We start from the raw sequence: 20,281 nt of genomic DNA on the forward strand, positions 1-20,281 counted from the left end.
AAATTAAAAAAAATATATAAAGCATAAAGTGTAAGGAAATTGTGAAAATTTATTCGAATATAATATAGAGATCATAGAGATTAAACGCAGGGGACAAAGGAAAAGGAAAAAAAATTAACATCATCCTGCTTTAGGCTCATATATATTATTGTTACACTAAAAAAAAAAAAAACTCAATCATATATAATAAAATTAATAGAGAAACAGAATAAAGATAAATTAACAAACCGTTTGATAATTAAAAAAAATCCCACAAATTAATTACTCTGTTTTTTTTTTTTTGCCTTTTTCTAAAAAGCACCCAAAGCGCTGCTCAAAGCCACATTCAGCGCTAGCGTAACGAAAATCACCAACACTCTTGTAGTTGTGGGAGTTAAAGCCCATGCAGATGATGATGGTGCCGCTGCCGGTGAGTTTAGACTCCCCGATGGAATTCCCGGCTCCGTTGCTGGCGTAGTTGGACTGCCGGCTGCTGGAGAAGATGTCGTCGTTGGTGGCGACGACGCTGGCACAGGCCCATAAGACCATGGAGCTGATGCTGGTGATGCTTTCGGAGCATTGGACACAGGGGATGGTGATGTTGGGGCCAAGGCCGGTCCAGCTGAGTGTGCAGGAGGGGATGCTTTGGGAGACACCGGGGCCTCAGTACCTGGAGCTGGGGCGGCTTTTGGAGGAATTGGAATCGGAGATGAAGGAGGAGGGTTTTTGTTGTAGTGTCTTACAGCCAAAACAATAACGTTCAGTTTCTGTCCTTCCTCACAGCTTTGGTCCTTTCCAGAGACGAAAAAGAATGGCCCAGACCTATCAAACTGGAACTCAGAATCACCTTCCTCCAATTTCTTGATGGGGTTCTTTGTGTTGCAGTTGTAGTAATCATCTTTGTTCACAACCAGCACAGAGTCCGTCCCTTTCTTATACTTAAAGACTGGAAAACAAAATAGGAAAAACAGTACTCAAAAGAATAAATCAACCAAAGGATCAATCAGTAAAAAGGAAAAAAGAAAGGCCGTGATTCTGCTTGAAAACTAAATTACCTACCTAGAGTATCATTGACTTGGAACCTGTTTCTCTCAGCCCAGTGGCTGTAACTCTCAGAGGGATGCAAGACCCACCCATCTCTTCCGCCTACAGAGAATTTGGAGGCAAGGGAAGAGGATAGAAAACAAGAAATGAGAACAAAGGAAAGGAAGATATGCGTCTGAAATTCCATAAGGGAACGAAAATAAAGAAGATGGCCCTTGGAGATGTATATATGAGAGACTATATATATTTATATGTAGCCAGAGACAAATGATCGATTCATGAGGAGGCTTCAAGCAGGAAGTTCTCTGGCACCAAATGTGGGGTATATATGTTATATGATTGATGATGGGAAATTTTGACGAGGTTTAGATAATTTATTTTGAAATGTATTGTAATTTATGTAAATAGATAATTAAGCAGATTTGAAAAGACGATGTTTGAATTTAATTTTTTAAGAGTAGTTTTTGTTTTGATATTTTGATATTTTTAAATATTTTTGTATTTGGATAAAAAGTTAGAATAATATTCTATCTTTTTAAAATTTAAAAGTTTTTAGTTTTATTTATATACATATATATATATATATATATATACTAGTAATAGAGCAACTTCTAAGAAACGTTTGCCTAGTTTAGATTTTTTACAAAAATTATATGATCTTTTACAAAAAGAAAATGATTAATAAATTATCTAACAAATTTTAGCAATGATTTAATGTGCAAAGGGCTTTGGGCACATTTGTCTAACAAAAACTCAAGATATTTACATCCTCACAAAAAGGGACATAAAGGAATAAAAAATAAGGATAAAAAAAGGTGCAATAATACAAAACAACTTTTATAGGCATGAATAAGAATTTAAAGTGTAGCGGCTAGATAAAGGACAAAACATACGACTGCAGAAGAGAAAAAGTAGAAAAAGTATAAAAATAGTTTATTGACACAACTGGCAAAATATAAGGGATAAAAATAATAAATTTAAAATATCTTACCACTGATAAAGATGTGAAAAGCAGCATGTTTGACAGACGTTTAGATTCGAAGATGACTTGAGATGACTTGAGATGAGCTGAGATGAGTTGAGATGGATTGTGAATAGTAATGAGATGAGTTGTGAATAGTAGTGAGATTTGTGAGTTAAAGTTGCTGAATAGTAATGAATAGTAGTGAGATGAGTTGAGATGAATTGAGATGAGCTGAGATGACTTGCGAATCCAAACGTGCCCAAATCACGTTTCCAAAGCTGCAGTAGTGATTTAACTATTCCTATCAATATCCATCTCGATCCTCCTGCAACGGTGTATACAGTACTTTCAGATATTGAATTTGACCAACCCTGAATGCATGAGTTCTACTATTAATGTTACAAAATGCATTTCATGGGCACTCATGTGTGAAGGAAGTCGTAGCAAGATCCTTTCTTACCATGTACATGTTTATGGGAATTTCAGATCAAAGAATGCTCCTTCTCATACTGTGAATCAACTAATTTATTCTTGAGGAAAAGTACTCGTAATCATCCCCAAGACAATCTGAAAAAAAGATGAATAAGATGTACTGCTGCTAAACTATTAAAATCTCATATTCTACTCCAAAAGAAATTTATGCCATAACAATTGTGAAGATAACAACAATTAAAGAAAATATCTTGCATGAGAAATTCCAAAAGGTAATACTCAATTGATAATGGGAAAAACTGCAAAACTGACTAAAATATAAGAAAATGTAGATATACAACCTGCAAACTGACGGATAAAGATGTGAAAAACCCAAATAAAAAAGCATACAACGAAAAAGCTTGAAAGTGGTGGACTGACATAACTATCAAAACCTAAAGGAGAAAAATAATAAACTCAAAATAATCTAATACTCAATGAATAATGTGGAAAACTGTAAAAATGACTAATGGATAAGAAAAGTATGAAAGCGGTAGACTGACATAACTGTCAAAAACTGAAGGAGAAAAATAATAAACTTAAAATAACCTAATACTCAATAGATAATGTAAAAAACTGCAAAACTGACTAAAAGATAAGAAAAAGTAGACATGCAACCTGCAGACTGACGGATGAAGATGTAAAAAACTGCAAAGGATAAGAAAAAGTAGACATACAACTTGCAGACTGACGGATGAAGATGTGAAAAACTGCAAAGGATAAGAAAAAGTAGACATACAACCTGTAGACTGACCTTCTGAATCATACAACCTGCAGAGCAGAAAAAAATCTTTGTTCGTACACACAATAGCACAAAAGACATGAACCTGCTTTCTCAGTAAACATGCACTAGCAAATTGGATGATAATAGAAAACAAAATCATCCCAAACATAATATTTATTATCATTGTCAAATCCATAAAAGTTAGGAATTTAAAAATACAGCTTATCAAATAACAATCAAAATCATAATCATAACAGTAATAAGAAATCATGCAAGCCGTAGTACTCATGCATGATATATATATTTTAATTACTTTTTTGAGTACAATTACTGCTTGGGTGGTGGCTTGTGCCAATTTATTGTGTTTGACACAATTTTGAACTTTTGTTTGTTATGGTTTGGAAGGGAGTAGTAGGAATTCATGCATGGAAGGACAATCTTCAATTCCACAAAAGTGATAAGGCATTGAGTCCCAACAAGCTTTAGAAGTAGAAGGTCCCCCCACTCCTGCATGTCATCAAAAGCTACCTTCACATACCAAATCTTTTTTTGCTATCATCTTCTATTTCTAAAGTATTACCACAGATCGTAAAGTAATTACTTTCATATTTGTCTTTTTGTTTTCCGGTGCTACCACCTACCTTTTCCTCATTCTCATCCTCATCTATCTATCTATATATATATATATGGTATGGCCAATGGCCATATGTAACAGAGGTCTGTGAATGCAATGTAGCAAGAGTGGTTATATGATGTGCAGGGAGCAAAAACTGCAAAAACAAAAAGAAGATTGGGGGGGGGGGGGTAGGAATTATAGGCAAAGACATGATTATTAAGAGAGAAAACCAAGATCAGCATGGCCCTAGCCTGTAGGCAAGGCTGAATGGCCTTAAAGGATCCACACAGCTGATCCCAATTTGTTGGGAATTTGTAAACAAAAATGACTTTAGTTGAGAGAACAATTATTTGTTGGATTATTCATCATCCGTAATAGCAGAACTTTCTGGACCTCCTATTAAACAACCACTTTAATATATACCATAATTATATAAGGGAACGGTAGTAACTGTTACTTGGTTAAAACATTTCTCGTTATTAGAAAAATAGGAAGGAGAGAAAAAGTAGTAGTTGAAAATGTTGAAAACATAATAGGCTAATTGTGTGTTAAAGAAATTAGAGATTCCTTGGAAGTAAAGATGGGCATTTTTTCTTTGAAAGATATATTAAACAGAAAAAATAAATAAATTCTGATGTATAAAGAAAGGTCCATATATAGTAATCCTCACACAAGTTTAAAACATACCCACACAAATTCCACATGTAATCGATGCAGTTCCAAAGTAGAGACTTGAGTAAAATAAAATGACCAAAAAACACACAAAAGGTCTAAAACGGATGGAATTAATGGAAGATAAATGGATCGGGAATGGTTGCTAAACAAGACACCCTTGTCCAAGCAAACACGTACAACTACATACATGCATGATGAGTTTAAAACCCTCATGCATCCTCATCTATTTAATTCTTTCCCAACCTTTCACCTACCCTCAACCAAAGTAAGTACGTACCCAGGGAAGGCCTGTACTTCTTTGGCCATATGGGGTGGCTCAAGTCCCTCCTTTCCCCATTGAAGAAAATCTGGAATCGTCTTCACTCCAACCACAGAGAGCTTACGTCCTTTATTATTAATTTCCTTCTGCTCATGATCATCATGTTTTGAAAATCCAGCTAAATTAAGTACCTAAGTAAGATCATGCGATTCTAATTATTATTAGCTTTTTTCGATTCGTTTGCTTGGAATTCATTGTCTGCAATTGCATACATTCTTATAAATTCTGTTTTTTTCCCCCCTTCAACTTCAAGTTCATGAGTGGCAAATCCATGTTCCAATATTCATATATATATATATATATATATATATATATATATCTCCTAGTTCTATCAAAGAAGCTGATCATTTTAATCTCTTTCTCTGTGTGTGCGTGTTTTCAGACAGGGGGATTTACATATTGTACAAGGACGTGAAGTCCTGCCCATGCGAAGATGTGCAGGTTCTATGGTCAATACTGGTCGAGTCATGAACACGTACGGCCTTCTTTGCCGTCAACATGATCATGATCATAAAGCGAATTTAATCACAATCATGTGTAATGAGATGTAATACATACATACATACATTATATATAAATATATAATACACAAAACCAAGATGAAGCTAGAAACTTACTTGGGTAAGCTTGAAGGAAGTCGGCCACCCCTTTCCTTTCAGGACATTTAAAGCCCATAAATTCAAAAAACTCAAGAACTTGCTCACGGGCACCCTGATACACAACCTGGCCATAAGAGAGGAGAATAATGTCATAAAAAAGATTGAAAGTCTCTGGTGCCGGCTGGAGGAACAAAAACCCAACAAACATAAAAATGAAATAAAAAAATCCACACGAAACGGGAAAAAAATAAAATCAAAACATCCTTCAAATTCCAAAAAATGGTCCATACCGACGAACAAAAATCCAACAAGCAGATTCACATCCAAAAAAAATGGAGAACAAATACCTAACAAGCAAAAAAATGAAATAAAAAAATCCACGCGAAAAAAAAAAAAAAAACCATCCTTCAAATTCACATCTCACAGAGTGAAAAGAAATAGAATCAACAAATACCATACCCACACAACACTAACACAAAAATGAAGATGAATCGCAGTGGTTTGGGAACCCCACGCGTTTCCTTTAAACCGCGCGTCGGCGCAACGCGCCGCTCCGATTGGCTCCAAATCCAGTCGACCACAAGATCGGCGGAGAAGGCTTCTCCCAGTGGTGTGCGTGTCGGACAATGGTCACCGAAGGAACTCAAAATGACCACCCCCTTTATTCGGCCAAAAATTTGAAAAAAAAAAAAAAAAACAACAAAACTCAACAAAACCACCGAAAATGAAGGGCCAGGAGGGAGAGCGAGGAGAGGAAGTGGAAGAAGAAGCCAAAACTCCCCTTCCCCCAGCTGGATTCAAACGAGCGAGTCTCTAGAGAGAGAGGGTCTGGTTTCTGTCGAGAGAGGCTACGGCTTCTATCGGGACTCAGGAGAGGTATGGTTTAATCGAGAGGGAGTATTAAACGGAGACTTAACGGAAATTATTGTAGCTCCGTTAAAACAAGATTTTCCGTTGAGCTCCGTTTGATAGACACTTATATAATAGTAGAGATATGTGTGTGTGTGAATTATTTCAATAAGCTCCTTACTTCTTGTGGTGCCTTTCTTAGTATGTTTAGTTTGCTTTCCTTTAATGCAATTTTTACACACTTCAAGATTAGTAAAATCAAGATGTGGAATAATCTCTTCTTTTACTAATCCCTGTAACCTTTCTTTGGAGATGTGCCACAATCTTTTATGCCACAAGTCATAAGAATTTTCATTCCTTATGTTTCTTTTAGTTTCAATAAATGTTTCATGGTGTTGGGTATAGGTATTTTTAGCAAATGTATTATCAAGGTAAAGTCGATAAAGGCCATTGGAAAGAAACCCAGAACCAATAGATAAATTATTTCTAAACAAATTGAAACTACCATTATGGAACGAAAAAGAATAACCATCAGTATTTAGTCTGGATAAGAAAATCAAATTACGCCTCATATAAGGCACATATATTGTGTTATGAAGGTCTAAATAATGACCGATACTCAAAACTAAACGAAAAGTTCCTATAGCTAAAACTTTACCCTTATTCTCATTTTTCATAAAGATAAATCGCTCACTGGGATTTTGTATTTGGTTTGGAAGGTATCCCTACATGGTTGTAGAAATATGAACATTAGCACCCGAATCTAGCCACCAATAGTTAGTGGGACTATTTATAAGGTTTGATTTAAAACATACAAAGGTAAGTGGCTTACCCTTCTTTTCAAACCAAGCCTTACGTTTCGGACACGCAGTTTTCATGTGTCCATGCTTCCCATATAAATAGCACTTGCTACTGTTATGCTGAACCTGATTAACTTTCCCAAGCTGCTTTCCTTTCAGTGGTCCAATTTGTTTCATTTTACAATAATGATGCTTTTTCTTTCCAGCTTCTTTAGTCACAAAATTAGCAGAGTAATATCATTTTTGTTTCAGTCTCGCTTCCTTCTAAACTACCATACTTGCCAACTTATTCACATTCTATTTTATCTTTAATAGAATTATAGTACATTTGGAATGTACCGTACTGAGGTGGCAATGAGTTCAAAATAGACTGTACAATAAAAGACTCCTCTACTTTCATTCCCAGGGTTTGTAATCTGGCAGCAATATTTGTCATTTCAAGGATATGCTCTTACATTCCTTTAGCACCATCATATTTCATGGTGGTAAGTCTAGTCATAAGTGTTCCTACTAAAAATTTATCTGCAGACCGAAATCTCTTCTCAGCATTTTTCAAAACAATTTGGGCATCCTTAGTACTAGGGAGTGAGTTTTTTATATTTTCGGATAGTCATTTTTATGAACATTAGACTCAGCCTATTTGATCTTTCTCACTGTTTGGATGACTCTCTCTCATCACTGTTACTACTCTCAGTGATGGGTGGTGGTTTTAGACTCGTAAGTGATGAGTCTAGGTTAAGGACTCCTAAGGTGAATCTGACTCGCTCAACCTACTCAGAAAAACTAGAGCCATTCAAAATAGGAACGAATGAAGTCTGTGAGTGCAGTGATGTAGATATACTTACTGCAAGAAGATTTTGTCACATAATGCTTTGAGTTAGACACTTAAAAACAATAATTATAATTTAAACAATTATGGATGAACTAGTAGTGTCATCAAAACCCTCATTGTTTATACACAAAGTATTCTCACTAGTATTAAAATCTTGTACCTTTGGACAACCAATTTTTTCTTAAATTTTGATGTAAATCATTTGCCATATATTGGATAAACAAATATACATGGCATAATAATAAGAGCCAAAATAAACAATTTATACATGTATTTAATAATAATAACATGGAGATAAAATTTTAATATATGTATATACCAATAATAACATGTATATAAAATAAAATTTAATCCATGTATTTAACAATAATAACATACATATAAAAGAAAAATAAAATTTTAGGTTTTTTTATAAATAAATAATATTATAATATAATCCGACCGATCCAGGACAAGTCCAATAACCCGGTTCATTAGTTAGGCCAGTCAACACCCTGGGTCGGGCCTACTGTACAGGCCTGATACCTTTCCCTTCAATTTTGTTTTAGTTTTGTACTAGGCTAGGCCACAACAGTGGCCTGTTTCTTTTATCTTGGACTGGGTCAAGGCCCAAGCCCAGGCCCTTTAGAAGTTAGAAAAAACCCCTAGGTTTCTTCTTCTTCTTCCTTTGGTAATTGTAGCGCCGCACCACACTCACATTGTTTCCTTCGATTCGGCGCAATCGTGGACATCTTTGGTGAGGGGAGACGGCATGGCATCCCCAACCTCCTCCTACCGCCGATGTCCACCTCCATTCAAGGTTTCCCTTTTTTTCTTTTTTTTTTTTTTTTTTTTTTTAACAGGAACATCGTTGTGCGCCGAGGCTAGTGGGCTTTAGAGCCCTCTGCCACCATCTCAAAGGCATCGCAGAGGAGGTTTCCAACCTCCTCCCAACGCCGACAACCCTATTCCACGACGGGTTTCACAATCGGGTAGGGGAAGCGCCGATTTGGGACTTCATAGTCCCTTTGCGCTACCCTTTATGCCACCAAGTTGCTAGCATGATGACATGGCCACCTTACGCCACACTCCGCCAACACACAATGGCTCCACCATCATACATGCACGGCGGTTTCTCAACCCCCAACAGTGTAAACAATATACAACACATTGAACACAGTAGAGGAAAATATAACACCCAATCAAAGGCAAATGCAAAAAATGTCAAAGAAATTGGTACACTTTAAACCGATGTATATTCATGAATATCAGTGTATCACTTTATGAACCATGCATAAAAACATCATCGTAAATTTATTTGTCAGATCAAAGAAAGACAGTGTTTTTTAGTCTTTCACAACATGATAAAATCACAAGTACATGGAAGCACATGTAAAACTAAATAGTCATTTTATTCACTGTATATTTTATTGAGATCATAAAAAATCTATAACATAAAACTCTGATACCAAATGTTAAATATTTTAACATGAACATTAATAATTGGATCTTTGATTTTCTATGATCCACAATAATAAAATAATGATAATTAAATACATACATTTTCTCATCTGTTTAATGAAGAATTTGATCTGACTATGAGAGAATGATCATCATAGCAACTTAGTCTCACAAGTGTCTCCAGATGGCTAGAGGCACTCTAATATTGCAAGTGAGAACCCGTAACCCCTCAGCACTATTTATATACTTCTGACCATCAAGAAATCTAGGAACCTTGTGTCCCAACTGTGATTAGAAATATGGTTGTTCTTATCCCACTGTGACTCATTAACTAAGTGATACCTATTGACCTATCTTAAACCCATTAAGACATGGGTGTGTGGGACATACAGTTTAAATAAAACTCTTACAATCAGGGCCGACAAGAAGGGCTGACAAGAAGGCGCGTGAGGTGACGTTATACCGCAAAGCCATTAAGTAGAAATGGCTTAGCTTGACATCTTCATGTTATAACGACTATGAAAGATGGAAGGCCAATGCTTATTTAACAGGAGTACCATAGACCGGGTGGTGAAAATAAATATATGTGCATTAACATATATAATAGGATTTGGTCAGGGCGTCGATTGTTGCTTCCAAAATTAAGATTAACTTAAAAATACTTAGCTTGGATACTACGTATTATCTTTATTAATGTACTCGTGAATTCGCCCACCTTAAAGAAATAATCTAAGCATCGATCGGAGCTACTACTATCTTTGTTGTACTCAATTATAATATATATGGATGATGGAACTATGGGATCATATAGGAATAGTTTTGAATAAGATGATCACAGTATCCAAAATATTAAGTTTTTTTTTTTTTTTTTATAAATAATATATTTTTCTTCTTTTTTTCCTCAACTATTTGGATTCGAAGATCCCAAAGAAATATTAAAGAAGCATAGATAGCTCTTATTTCTATATAAATATGATAGAATAATTGACTTGAGATAACATGATCGTAGTCCCCCATATATAATACAATCATAGCTAGCTTAATGATGCTGGCGTCGTCCAGAAAGCAACACTTCTAAGCAAAAGTCAGTGCATTGGCCAGAGGGTTGTGCTTTCTGTTCCTGGCAATCAGAGGTGCATTTATAAAAGCTTGGCCACCATTCAACGGGGAGGCCTTTGAAGTTACGATCAACGGATCCGGACCCCTTTGCATGACGGGGGAGGCCTAGGACCTTACCATTTGCTCGATCGGGGAGGCCTCGGACCTCATGAAAGGAAGCAATCATGACAATCGTGACCATGAGGAGCACTAGTGTAGTTGCAACTTTCCTTGAAGTCATTTTCTCGATCCGGCTGTATTTCTTATTCTTTAATTAGCCCTGGTAGCCTCCAGAATTGTCACAATTGACAAGAGTATTGTGATGAGAGCTAGAGTGGGGCTTGGTTCCTTTTAAGCTTTCATGGTAATTTATGGAGGATCATGATAACTGAAGGGCTTGTTTTGGGGCGACCCATTTTGGGACTGCATGGACGACAAAGATCGATGTGAGATCAAACGCAATAATAGGCCAAAAACATAAACTAGACCTTGTTACATATTTCATATATACGACTTTTGTCGTTACTATTTTATGGACCAAATTAAACTATAGTTGAATTTCTATCTCGGGTTATATAAAGTTTTGATCTCCCAAAACAAGAATATTACTTGTAACCTTGTAACACCAGCTTGGCACTCAGCTAGACCAAAACTACATTTTCTTTGTTATACAGAACGCTAATTACTACAAAAAAAATAATAATAAAAAACCAATTTACCGGTATTTATATTTCCGGCATTTTTGTATGTGCCGTTAAATATATATTATTGCCAGTGCTTATTTTTTGCACCGATAAAGAAGAAGTATTGCCAGCATTTACATTGTTACGCCGGCAAAAATATATAATAGTTCCAATGTTAAAAATCGTCACTAATTTATTAATTTTGCGCTGATAAATAATAAGTTTTGCTGGTGTTTACATTTATACGGTATTTTTGTATGTGCCAATAAATATAAATTATTGCCCGTGCTTATTTCTTGTGCGGGTAAAACAAAAATCTTTCTGGCATTTATATTATTAACCCAGTAATTATAACATATAATTGTTGGCCAAAAATTTATTAGTTTTGTACTGGTAATTATATTAACTTAAACTTTTATTTGTATTTTAAAATTATATTGTTTATATTTTAAAAATAAAATAGCAAAGAGAGGATGAAGAGCAAGATAAAGATGAAGTAGAGGAAGATGAAGAAGAGGAAGAGGACGATGATTTAATTATCTTTTAAATCAAATAAAAGTACTAAACATTAATAATATAGTATAGTATTGTGACCTTATTTATAATTATGTATTCAACACAACTCGTTTAATGTAGTTCACAAGATATTGTCATTTTTTTAGAATCCTGCAAAATAAAATTTTGTATTTAGTTATTATTATTAATTAATTATATTTTAAATCAAATAAAAATATAAAATATTATAAGATTACATATGTCCAATTAAATTGTTTAAAATTATTTTTTTTACAAAAACACCATGTGTGAATAAATACTAGGTTAATAACCAAAATAGTAAAATTATCAAAAATTAATCAGGTTGAAAATTTTAAATTGGCGCCCTCCTACCTCTCAAATTTTCCCGTAAAATTTTAAATCTCCCTCTTAAAACTGCACACAAGAAAGGCAGAGTCTCTCGTTTTCATTCACTAACAGAGAAGGAGGGAGGGATGGAGAGAGAGGGAGAGAGAGGAAGCCATGGCACCGAAGTGTAAAGTGGAAGCCTAGTGCCCACCAAGCCTCTTGATTGGCATGCGGAGAGCAAACCAAACAATGTGTTGTTCCAATGACCAACTTCCTGCGTGCTTACATGTTTTTTCCCCCTATTTTATCTAGTTCTACCCATTTTAGTTTTCCTTGCTGGGAGGTTCAAGAGAAAAATAGATGTTTTCCTGAAGCAGTTCCCATCCGGGTTGCTTTTAGTCATTGGACCATGCACTCAAAAGGCCCGAATATGACCTGGTGTAATGGACAAGGCGGACAAGCGCGCAGCTGGGCCAGGTTAGACAGATGTTTTATTGATACTAATTTCCTTAATCTTTTCTCTAATGCTTATTACCAGGTATTGGCGCGCTCTACTTCTGATCATTCCCCTTTGGCTATTCAGATGGGGGAGAATTCATTCAGGTATGGTCCTAGTCCCTTCCGCTTTCAATATATGTGGACTGATCACTTAGATTTCTATAGTTTTGTGGAGGGGGTGTGGAAACGTGAGGGCCTAGGTCATGGATTAATCAACATGTCCTCTAAATTACAAAGGGTTAAGGTGGCTTTAAAGGAGTGGAATAAAAGTGTCTTTGGTAATACTAACGTCATAATCAAAGGTCTAGAGGCTCGTATTGAAAATTTGAAAAGCCGTCTTCAAGTTTCTTTTAATGCCGAGGACGATGTTGACCTCTTAGCAACCAAGCTGGAACTTGTAACATGGCTGGGTAGAGAGGATACTAGACTTGCTCATATGGCCAAGAAAAGCTGGCTGAAAGATGGGGACCAGAACTCTAAATTCTTTCATGCTTACCTAAAGGCCAAATTGCATAAAAGAGTTCAAGAGATGAGTATGCCTGATGGTAGGGTCTTACAGTCCCCCCTCGACATTGATAAAGCCGTTGTTGTTCATTTCCAGGAATTTCTAGGTCAAAGTAGTCCCCGTGCTCTCCCGAATTTGAGTGACCTGATATCTCCCATTATTAATAATGAGGATAACTTGACCATTGGTAGAGTCCCTTCCATAGAGGAAGTAAAGGATGCTCTATTCTCTATTCCCATCGATAGCAGTCCAGGGCCAGATGGTTTTGGTTCAGGATTCTTCAAAGTTTGTTGGGACTTTGTTAAAGATGACCTCCTTTTAGCCATTGTTGATTTTTTCCATAGCCATATGCTTCCAAAAAATTTCACTGCTTCTTATATTGTTTTAATCCCGAAGGTGGACAAACCCTCTGGTTTTGATAAATTTCGGCCTATTAGCCTTTGTTCCGTGGTCTATAAGATTTGTTCAAAAATTATTGTGGCTCGTATGACCAGTTTGCTCCCTAAAATGATATCACAGGAGCAGGGGGCTTTTATTCCCAGACGCAGTATCTTTGAGAATATCAGTTTAACTCAGGAAATGGTCCACTCTATTCATAGGAAGTCTATTGGAGGCAATGTTCTGGTGAAGCTTGACATGTCTAAGGCTTATGATCGAGTAGATTGGAATTTCTTATTACATGTTTTGGTCAGTTTTGGGTTCTCTCCTAATGTTTGTGACCTGATTAACTCTTGTATATCCTCGCCGTGGTATTCTGTCATGATGAATGGGACCCCCATGGGTTTCTTCAAAGGTGAGCGAGGCCTACGGCAAGGTGACCCCTTATCGCCTTACCTCTTCATTATAATGCAAGAGGTATTCTCTCGTCTCCTTAAGAAGTCCTTTGGAAAAGGAAAAATTGGTCAATTTACTCAAGCTAGAGGGACCCCGATTATCTCTCATCTTATGTATGCCGACGATATAGTTATCTTTGCAAATGGTGGAAAAAGAAGTATGAGAGGTTTGATGGAAGTTTTGAACCAATATGAGGAGTGGACTGGTCAAGTGCTTAGTAAAGAGAAGAGTGCCATTTTTTTCTCCAGCAAAATCTCAGTCTCTAGGAAACATGCTCTTCTCCGCTATATTGGGTTTACCGAGGGCTCTTTTCCTTTTAAGTACCTGGGGGTGCCTATTGTGGATGGTAGGCTGAAGGCTTGTGATTTTGGTGATCTATTGGGCAAAGTGAATAAGAAGATTGCAGGATGGAAGATGAAGATTCTCTCTGCTGGTGGAAGAACTATTCTTTTGCGTCACGTCTTATCTAGTATGGCCACCCACATTCTTGCTGTTTTAGATGTCCCCAAAGCGGTGATATGTAGCTTGAATAAGCTTCTAAGCTCCTTCTTTTGGGGTGAAGCTGAAGGCAAGAGTCGGAGGAAATGGATATCCTAGAAGCATATATGTACGCCTAAGGACGAAGGTGGTTTGGGTATTAGGGATTTTGGAGATGTTCAAAGAGCTTTACACATGAAACTTGCCTGGAATCTTATAAAGGGCAACTCTCTTTGGGCGGATTTTTTCAGATGTAAATATGTTAAAGGAAATCACTTATCCCTCCTAGCTCCTACTAAAGGGACCCGCTTTTGGAAATCTATTGTCCGAAGTATCCCAGACGTGATAAATAGTTCCAAATGGATAGTGAAAGAAGGTAATATCTCTTTCTGGTATGACAATTGGGACGACAAAGGTCCGCTCTACGGTCAATTTTCTGTGGTTGAACACCCATTGATTAAGATAAAGGAGTGTCGCATTGAGAATGAGTGGGATATTTCCCTTCTGAATAGATTAGTGGGCCATCAGAAAGCCAATGAACTGTATGATTTTTTGGCTAGACGGAAGGAGTCCCATTAGTATGCGCTTGTTTGGCTGAAGGATAATGAGGGAAAGTTTACTACTAAGAGCGCTTGGGACTGTATAAGGGTTCGGGCCCCCCTTTACCCTGGGCTCAGTGGATATGGCATACTAATCTCCCCAAGAAGATTTCCATCATGATGTGGAAGGCTACAAACAATTGCCTCAGTGTTGACAAGAATATTAGAATGGTGGGCGTCTCAATGGCCTCTAAGTGTAATTGTTGTCAAAAGGGTCATATTGAGGACTTGAACCATGTGCTTTGCACGGGGGATTTCGCAAAATACATTTGGCGTCTAGCGGCCACTCACCTAGGGGTTCATATGGCCTCTTTCTACACTTGGAAGAATCAAATTAATTTTTGGTTTCGTCGTGCGGGTAAGTCTTCACAGGTTAGAATCATCTTTGGCCTTCTGCCCTCTATTATTTCTTGGAAACTTTGGGAGAGGCGCTGTAAAGCCCTGTATGAAGATAAAGCTCATTCAAAAGAGTCGGTTTGGCACGCTATTAAACTTTGGCTCCGGCGCACCATGGACCAGATCATGAAAGTGTGTTCCCTCTCCGCCCAGGACATGGATATTTTGAATAGACTAGATATCCCAGTCTTATTCCCTAAGCCCAAGAGGGTCCGGTCCGGGTGGTAAAATGGCACCGGCCCCGTCAAGGCTGGGTAAAACTCAATACTGATGGTAGTAGTTTCGGGAACCCTGGCACCTCTGGCGCTGGGGGTGTTATTCGGGATGAGGATAGTAGATTACTTTTGACTTATTCTGTTCCCTTGGGTTTGGGTACCAATAACTTTGCTGAACTCAGAAGCTTATTGGAAGGTGTTCACAGATGTCACGCGCTTAGATTTTACCGGGTCCAAATAGAGACTGACTCTCAACTGGTGGTTAATTGGATTGTAAAGAATAAGTGCCCCATTTGGTATTTAGAAGACTTCTGGGAGGAGTTACAAGAACATCTTAATAGCCTGGAGTATACAGTGAATCACATTTTTCGTGAAGGTAATGCCATGGCTGACTTTCTAGCTAAGTGTGGGGCAGAAGGGTTGAACTCTGATTGGGATGACATTCACATGCTGCCTAGCCGGGTGAGGGGTCTTCTCCGCATGGACAAGCTGGGTATGCCCTACCTGAGGATATCATAAGCTTCGTGACAGGTTTGTTTTTCGTTATTTATTTGTCTCTCGTTGCTCTCACGTTATTTGCGTCTCTTTTTGCCTTGTGTACTTGGCTTTTTGCAGGTGCCCCTCTTTGGCTCGCTCGGATGTAGATTATGTATCTTATTTAAGGTCGTGTACTCTATATGGTTATACTGATTTTGATGCCTGGATTCTTTTTTTCTAGACTTAGCGCTTATGTAAATCCCAGGTGTCGTACTTGTAACCACGGTTTCCCTCCGCCACAAGTGAGGACAATCAATAAAATTGGAGTCCCGTCCTCTTTATAAAATTAAAAAAAAAAAAAAAAAAAAAGAGGTATTGCTATTTTTTCCCGACGGTTATAAGTGTAAAGTGGTTGACTTTTAACAAATTTAGTGTTTGTTCCATGAAGGACCTCTTTGGCACAGTGCGGAACTGTGAAGGACATTGAGGTTCTTATTCTTTCTTTCATTTTTATGCAAATTAATTTGAATATTGGGTTCTAAATTCGGTAACTTTGAATAATCGGTTTGAGAATTTTGTAGTATGGATTAAAGATTTTGATTACCATAGAACTTTGAGTAATGGGTTTTGGTTATGTGTAATAAAAATGCAGATAATAAAGCATAACAATGGGAAGAGTAGATGCTAATTTACTTTTGTGACAATCGCATCTGCCGAAGAAGCTCAAGCCATGATTGTTAATTTGACTCTCATATAAGTTGTTTTGTTATTTATTCCATCTGTGTGTTTTATATTTTTGGTCATATGACATATAATTGATACGAATACTCTTATCTTATATCACTACAAGAAAAATGACCTTTTGCGGCGATTTTTGTTTTGTTGCAAAAAAAATCGCCGCAATAAGTAACTATTTGTGGCGAAAATAAAATCGTCGCAGCTTATTCACATCGACTTTGAATTCAAACTCAGTGGCGCAATCATTTTCTTTATTGCAGCGATTTTTTACTATATTGTGGCGAAAATAATCGCTGCAATAAGAAACAATGTGTTACAACGGAGGAAAATCGTTGGAACACTTCTCTTGGGCGCCAAAACGCATTTTCTTTTATTTTTCCCCCCTATTTTGTTCCCGAGTACAAGTCCCTTCTCCACTTCGACGTTCTTCCCATTTTCGCCTACCTGCAAATCCCCCCACCCCCACACGGCTTCATCTCCATTTTCAACATCAGGGCACAAAGCTATGTAGTCCTCTTCATTTCCCTTCTGCGGAAGCTAGGATCCTCGTCATTTCCACCCTTCTCCACTTCGACGTACGTTCTTCCCCATTTTCGCCTACCTGCAAATCCACCCACCCCCACACGACTTCATCTCCATTTTTGACATCAGGGCACAAAGCTTCTACTACTCCACTTAATTTTCCTTCCGCGAAAGCTAGGGTTGTCATTTCCTCTCCATACAAAATCGCATGCCTCCATCATTCGTCTCAGAGTGATTTGCTTTCACTATAGGTATCTCTGCAACTCATTTTCTGTTCTCTCCCCCTTCATCCGTGCTAGTTACTTCACAAAAATTGGCCTTTTTGTTTGTAGACTAATTTCTAGATGTTTGAATCTAAAAGCAGGTCCTTTCTTGTACAAGATTTTTTTGTATATTGGGATTTTGTATACATGTTGATGTGGGTATCAGATTAGGGCAAGATTTTGGCATTGGGTATCTGTTTAGAGAGAGAGGGAGGATAGAAGTGTAAGGAGGCAGCATGCTTTTCATTTATTTTAACTTTCTACGTATATTTAAAATATCTGTGTATGTGTGCACTTGCATTTTTTAATTAATTCATAAATTAGTTCTATTCATTTCATGGATTATGTTTCGTTATGCAGGATGAGTTTGCTAGCTTGCCTGCTATTGTTCCAAAAGGTCCCATTGCCATCTTTGGTTTGGTAATTGTTGGGAATGGCATTGATACGTTCTTTCTAAACCAAACATGTAATTTCCAGGACTGTACTCATATTATTCTAAATGTTTCAGGGTGGTGGAACTACTGCTCGGCTAATGCTTGACTTGTGGCCTTCATTGCAACTTGATGGCTGGGAGATTGATGGAATTGTAAGGAACCCCTAAGTATCTTTTCCAGTAGACTTATATATATATATATATATATATATATATATATATATATATTATGAAAAATGATGATTTCCATCATGATCTGGTTTCTTCCTAATAAATTAACTTCATTTTGTATGAAGTCTGTATTTTGCTTTTCTATAGGTCTATTGTTGGTCTTGCAATGTGTCAGTTAAATGGTTACTGTCAGTAATATACTTTTAGATTTGAGACCCCCAAAGACCAGTGAACTTACTAATTAAAAAGTTACTTGAGGCTATATATATAAATATATATACACATTCAGGACCAACTTCAAGCTCAAAATGTTTAAATTACTTTTCTCTTCAACTAATTTTCAAGAGGGCGCCTAGAGGAAACTCATTGCAATGTGCTAGTTATACCACCCAGAAACTCTGATAATTGGAAGGCATTGGATTGTTTTTCATGTAGTTTTTTCAATATCTTGATAAAGAGCACATATTTGCATACCACATACATCTATAAACTTCTACAAATTTTCAGTACCTTTGATCAATTGAAATGTTAAATAGGCAAGAAGACATTGAGACTAACAGGTCTTAGCACTGGGATTGAAAAATGTTTGATTGATTTTTCTTCTCTATACAGGACGTATTAGACTACCAAGTTATCTCTGCTGGGGTATTTCCTTAAAGAACAAGATATCATAAAACTTCCCTCAAGAATATGCACTGTTTCTGGTTCATGCACGCTGTAGAGGGCTGCATGTATATTATCTCTACTTTACCAAGTCTATTCCATCAACATCTAAGATATGCACATTATTTGGATTAATGGACCTATTTCAGGTAGCATGCATAATTTACAAGCCCATGGAATTTATTAATTATAGGATTTGAAAACCCACATGTGAGACAATGTTAGGATTTAACAGTAATTTTCATCCTTTTTTTAAGGTGCAAGTACAATTGTGGCTATTAAATTGCAATTGTTATCTACAATAGTCATAGGAAAAAGGAAGTTGCAATAATTTCTGATGGTTATAACGGTTGGTGTTGTATAGTGTTCTGTCAACGTAGAAGGAATGCCATCTTTATTACAATGGTCTCAAGTGTCTTAACTCTTAACCAAATCCAAATATATTCTTTCTCTAGTACCATATCTGTATCATTTAAATGCTTCAAGCTTTTTGTTCCCAAGGTGACTACATCCTTACATGATTTTTTTTTTTTTTCATTAGTTGATTGATAAAGCAAGAGAATATCTTGGGCTGTCATATCTTGAGAAACATACTGTAGCTGGTGGCATCCTTAATGTTCATATCGGTGATGCCCTTTCACAATCAGTTAATGTGTCTGAAGGATATGCTGGTAAGATCCTTGTCCGCCTAGCTTTTTGTATTTCCTAGCTCACCTCCTGCTGTTTCATTTTAACACTGTTGGATGGGTTGTACGCCTTCTTGGTAGTGTCTCTTGACCTCTTTACTTGTCTCATAGAAAGGAAAAAATAATGGTGAAGGAGGATTTTCTTTTGCAATCCATATATAATTTTCAAGTCTTTTTATTCCACTTCCATCTCAAGAAAAGTCTATATTTTACTTATTTCGTCCATGAGGAAGGTTTTTGTTTTGGTTTCACTAATATGTGCTTGCAACAATGTCAGGCATTATAATTGACTTGTTTTCTGAAGGAAAAGTATTGCCACAGTTGCAAGAGGTGCACATCTCATTTGTTACATAAAAATTGGGCCTTGGCTTTTGAAATAATGTTTTGGTCTCTGATGCTCAATGTTACCAGTTTTCAAACAAGGCATTTTGTTTATAAATATGTATTATGCGATCAGCAGCTGAGTGAGAATTTTGTTTCAATTGGTGCAAAGTCTAACTAAAATAGATAAATACAGAACAAATTATATAATACTATTTTGGCGGAACAATTTTGATGATTTCAATTCAAAAACTAGTTATTATTTTTTTCACTTTTTCATATTCTCAAGTTGTTTCATCAATAATGTTAACAAAAACATCTTTTTTAACATATGTAATCAGATCGTTTGGTTACGCAACTGATTCTTTACAATGCTATCAAAATTATCTCTCCCAATGCATGTAATCTCTCTCTCATCTTTTTCTTTCTTTAATGAACCCACGCGAGTTGTGACATCAATGAAGTATCTGTTGTGACAGATGGAGTGCCTCGTCATGAGACTTCTTCAATTGATGGCCACTAGGTGCAAAATTCTACTATCCAGGCA

General features: G+C 36.7%; 1 protein-coding gene and 1 long non-coding RNA gene across 2 annotated transcripts; one reads left to right on the forward strand and one right to left on the reverse strand.

Moving 5' to 3' along the window:
* Positions 1-269: 269 nt before the first annotated feature.
* On the reverse strand, positions 270-1,306 carry LOC109013172 (early nodulin-like protein 2). The gene is made up of 2 exons (XM_018995165.2): positions 1,039-1,306; positions 270-925 (listed from the first exon to the last, which is right to left on the reverse strand). Exons 1-2 carry the CDS (start codon positions 1,208-1,210, stop codon positions 291-293), a joined length of 807 nt encoding a protein of 268 aa, XP_018850710.1. The 5' UTR covers positions 1,211-1,306; the 3' UTR covers positions 270-290.
* A 16,513-nt stretch (positions 1,307-17,819) lies between these two features.
* On the forward strand, positions 17,820-19,723 carry LOC109010527. The gene is made up of 4 exons (XR_004800899.1): positions 17,820-17,880; positions 17,969-18,046; positions 19,269-19,398; positions 19,691-19,723. It is a non-coding gene; the product is annotated as an uncharacterized LOC109010527 (long non-coding RNA).
* Positions 19,724-20,281: the final 558 nt, after the last annotated feature.

Source organism: Juglans regia, chromosome 2 (genome assembly GCF_001411555.2).
Source record: "Juglans regia cultivar Chandler chromosome 2, Walnut 2.0, whole genome shotgun sequence".
In the NCBI taxonomy this organism is placed as follows: Eukaryota; Viridiplantae; Streptophyta; class Magnoliopsida; order Fagales; family Juglandaceae; genus Juglans; species Juglans regia.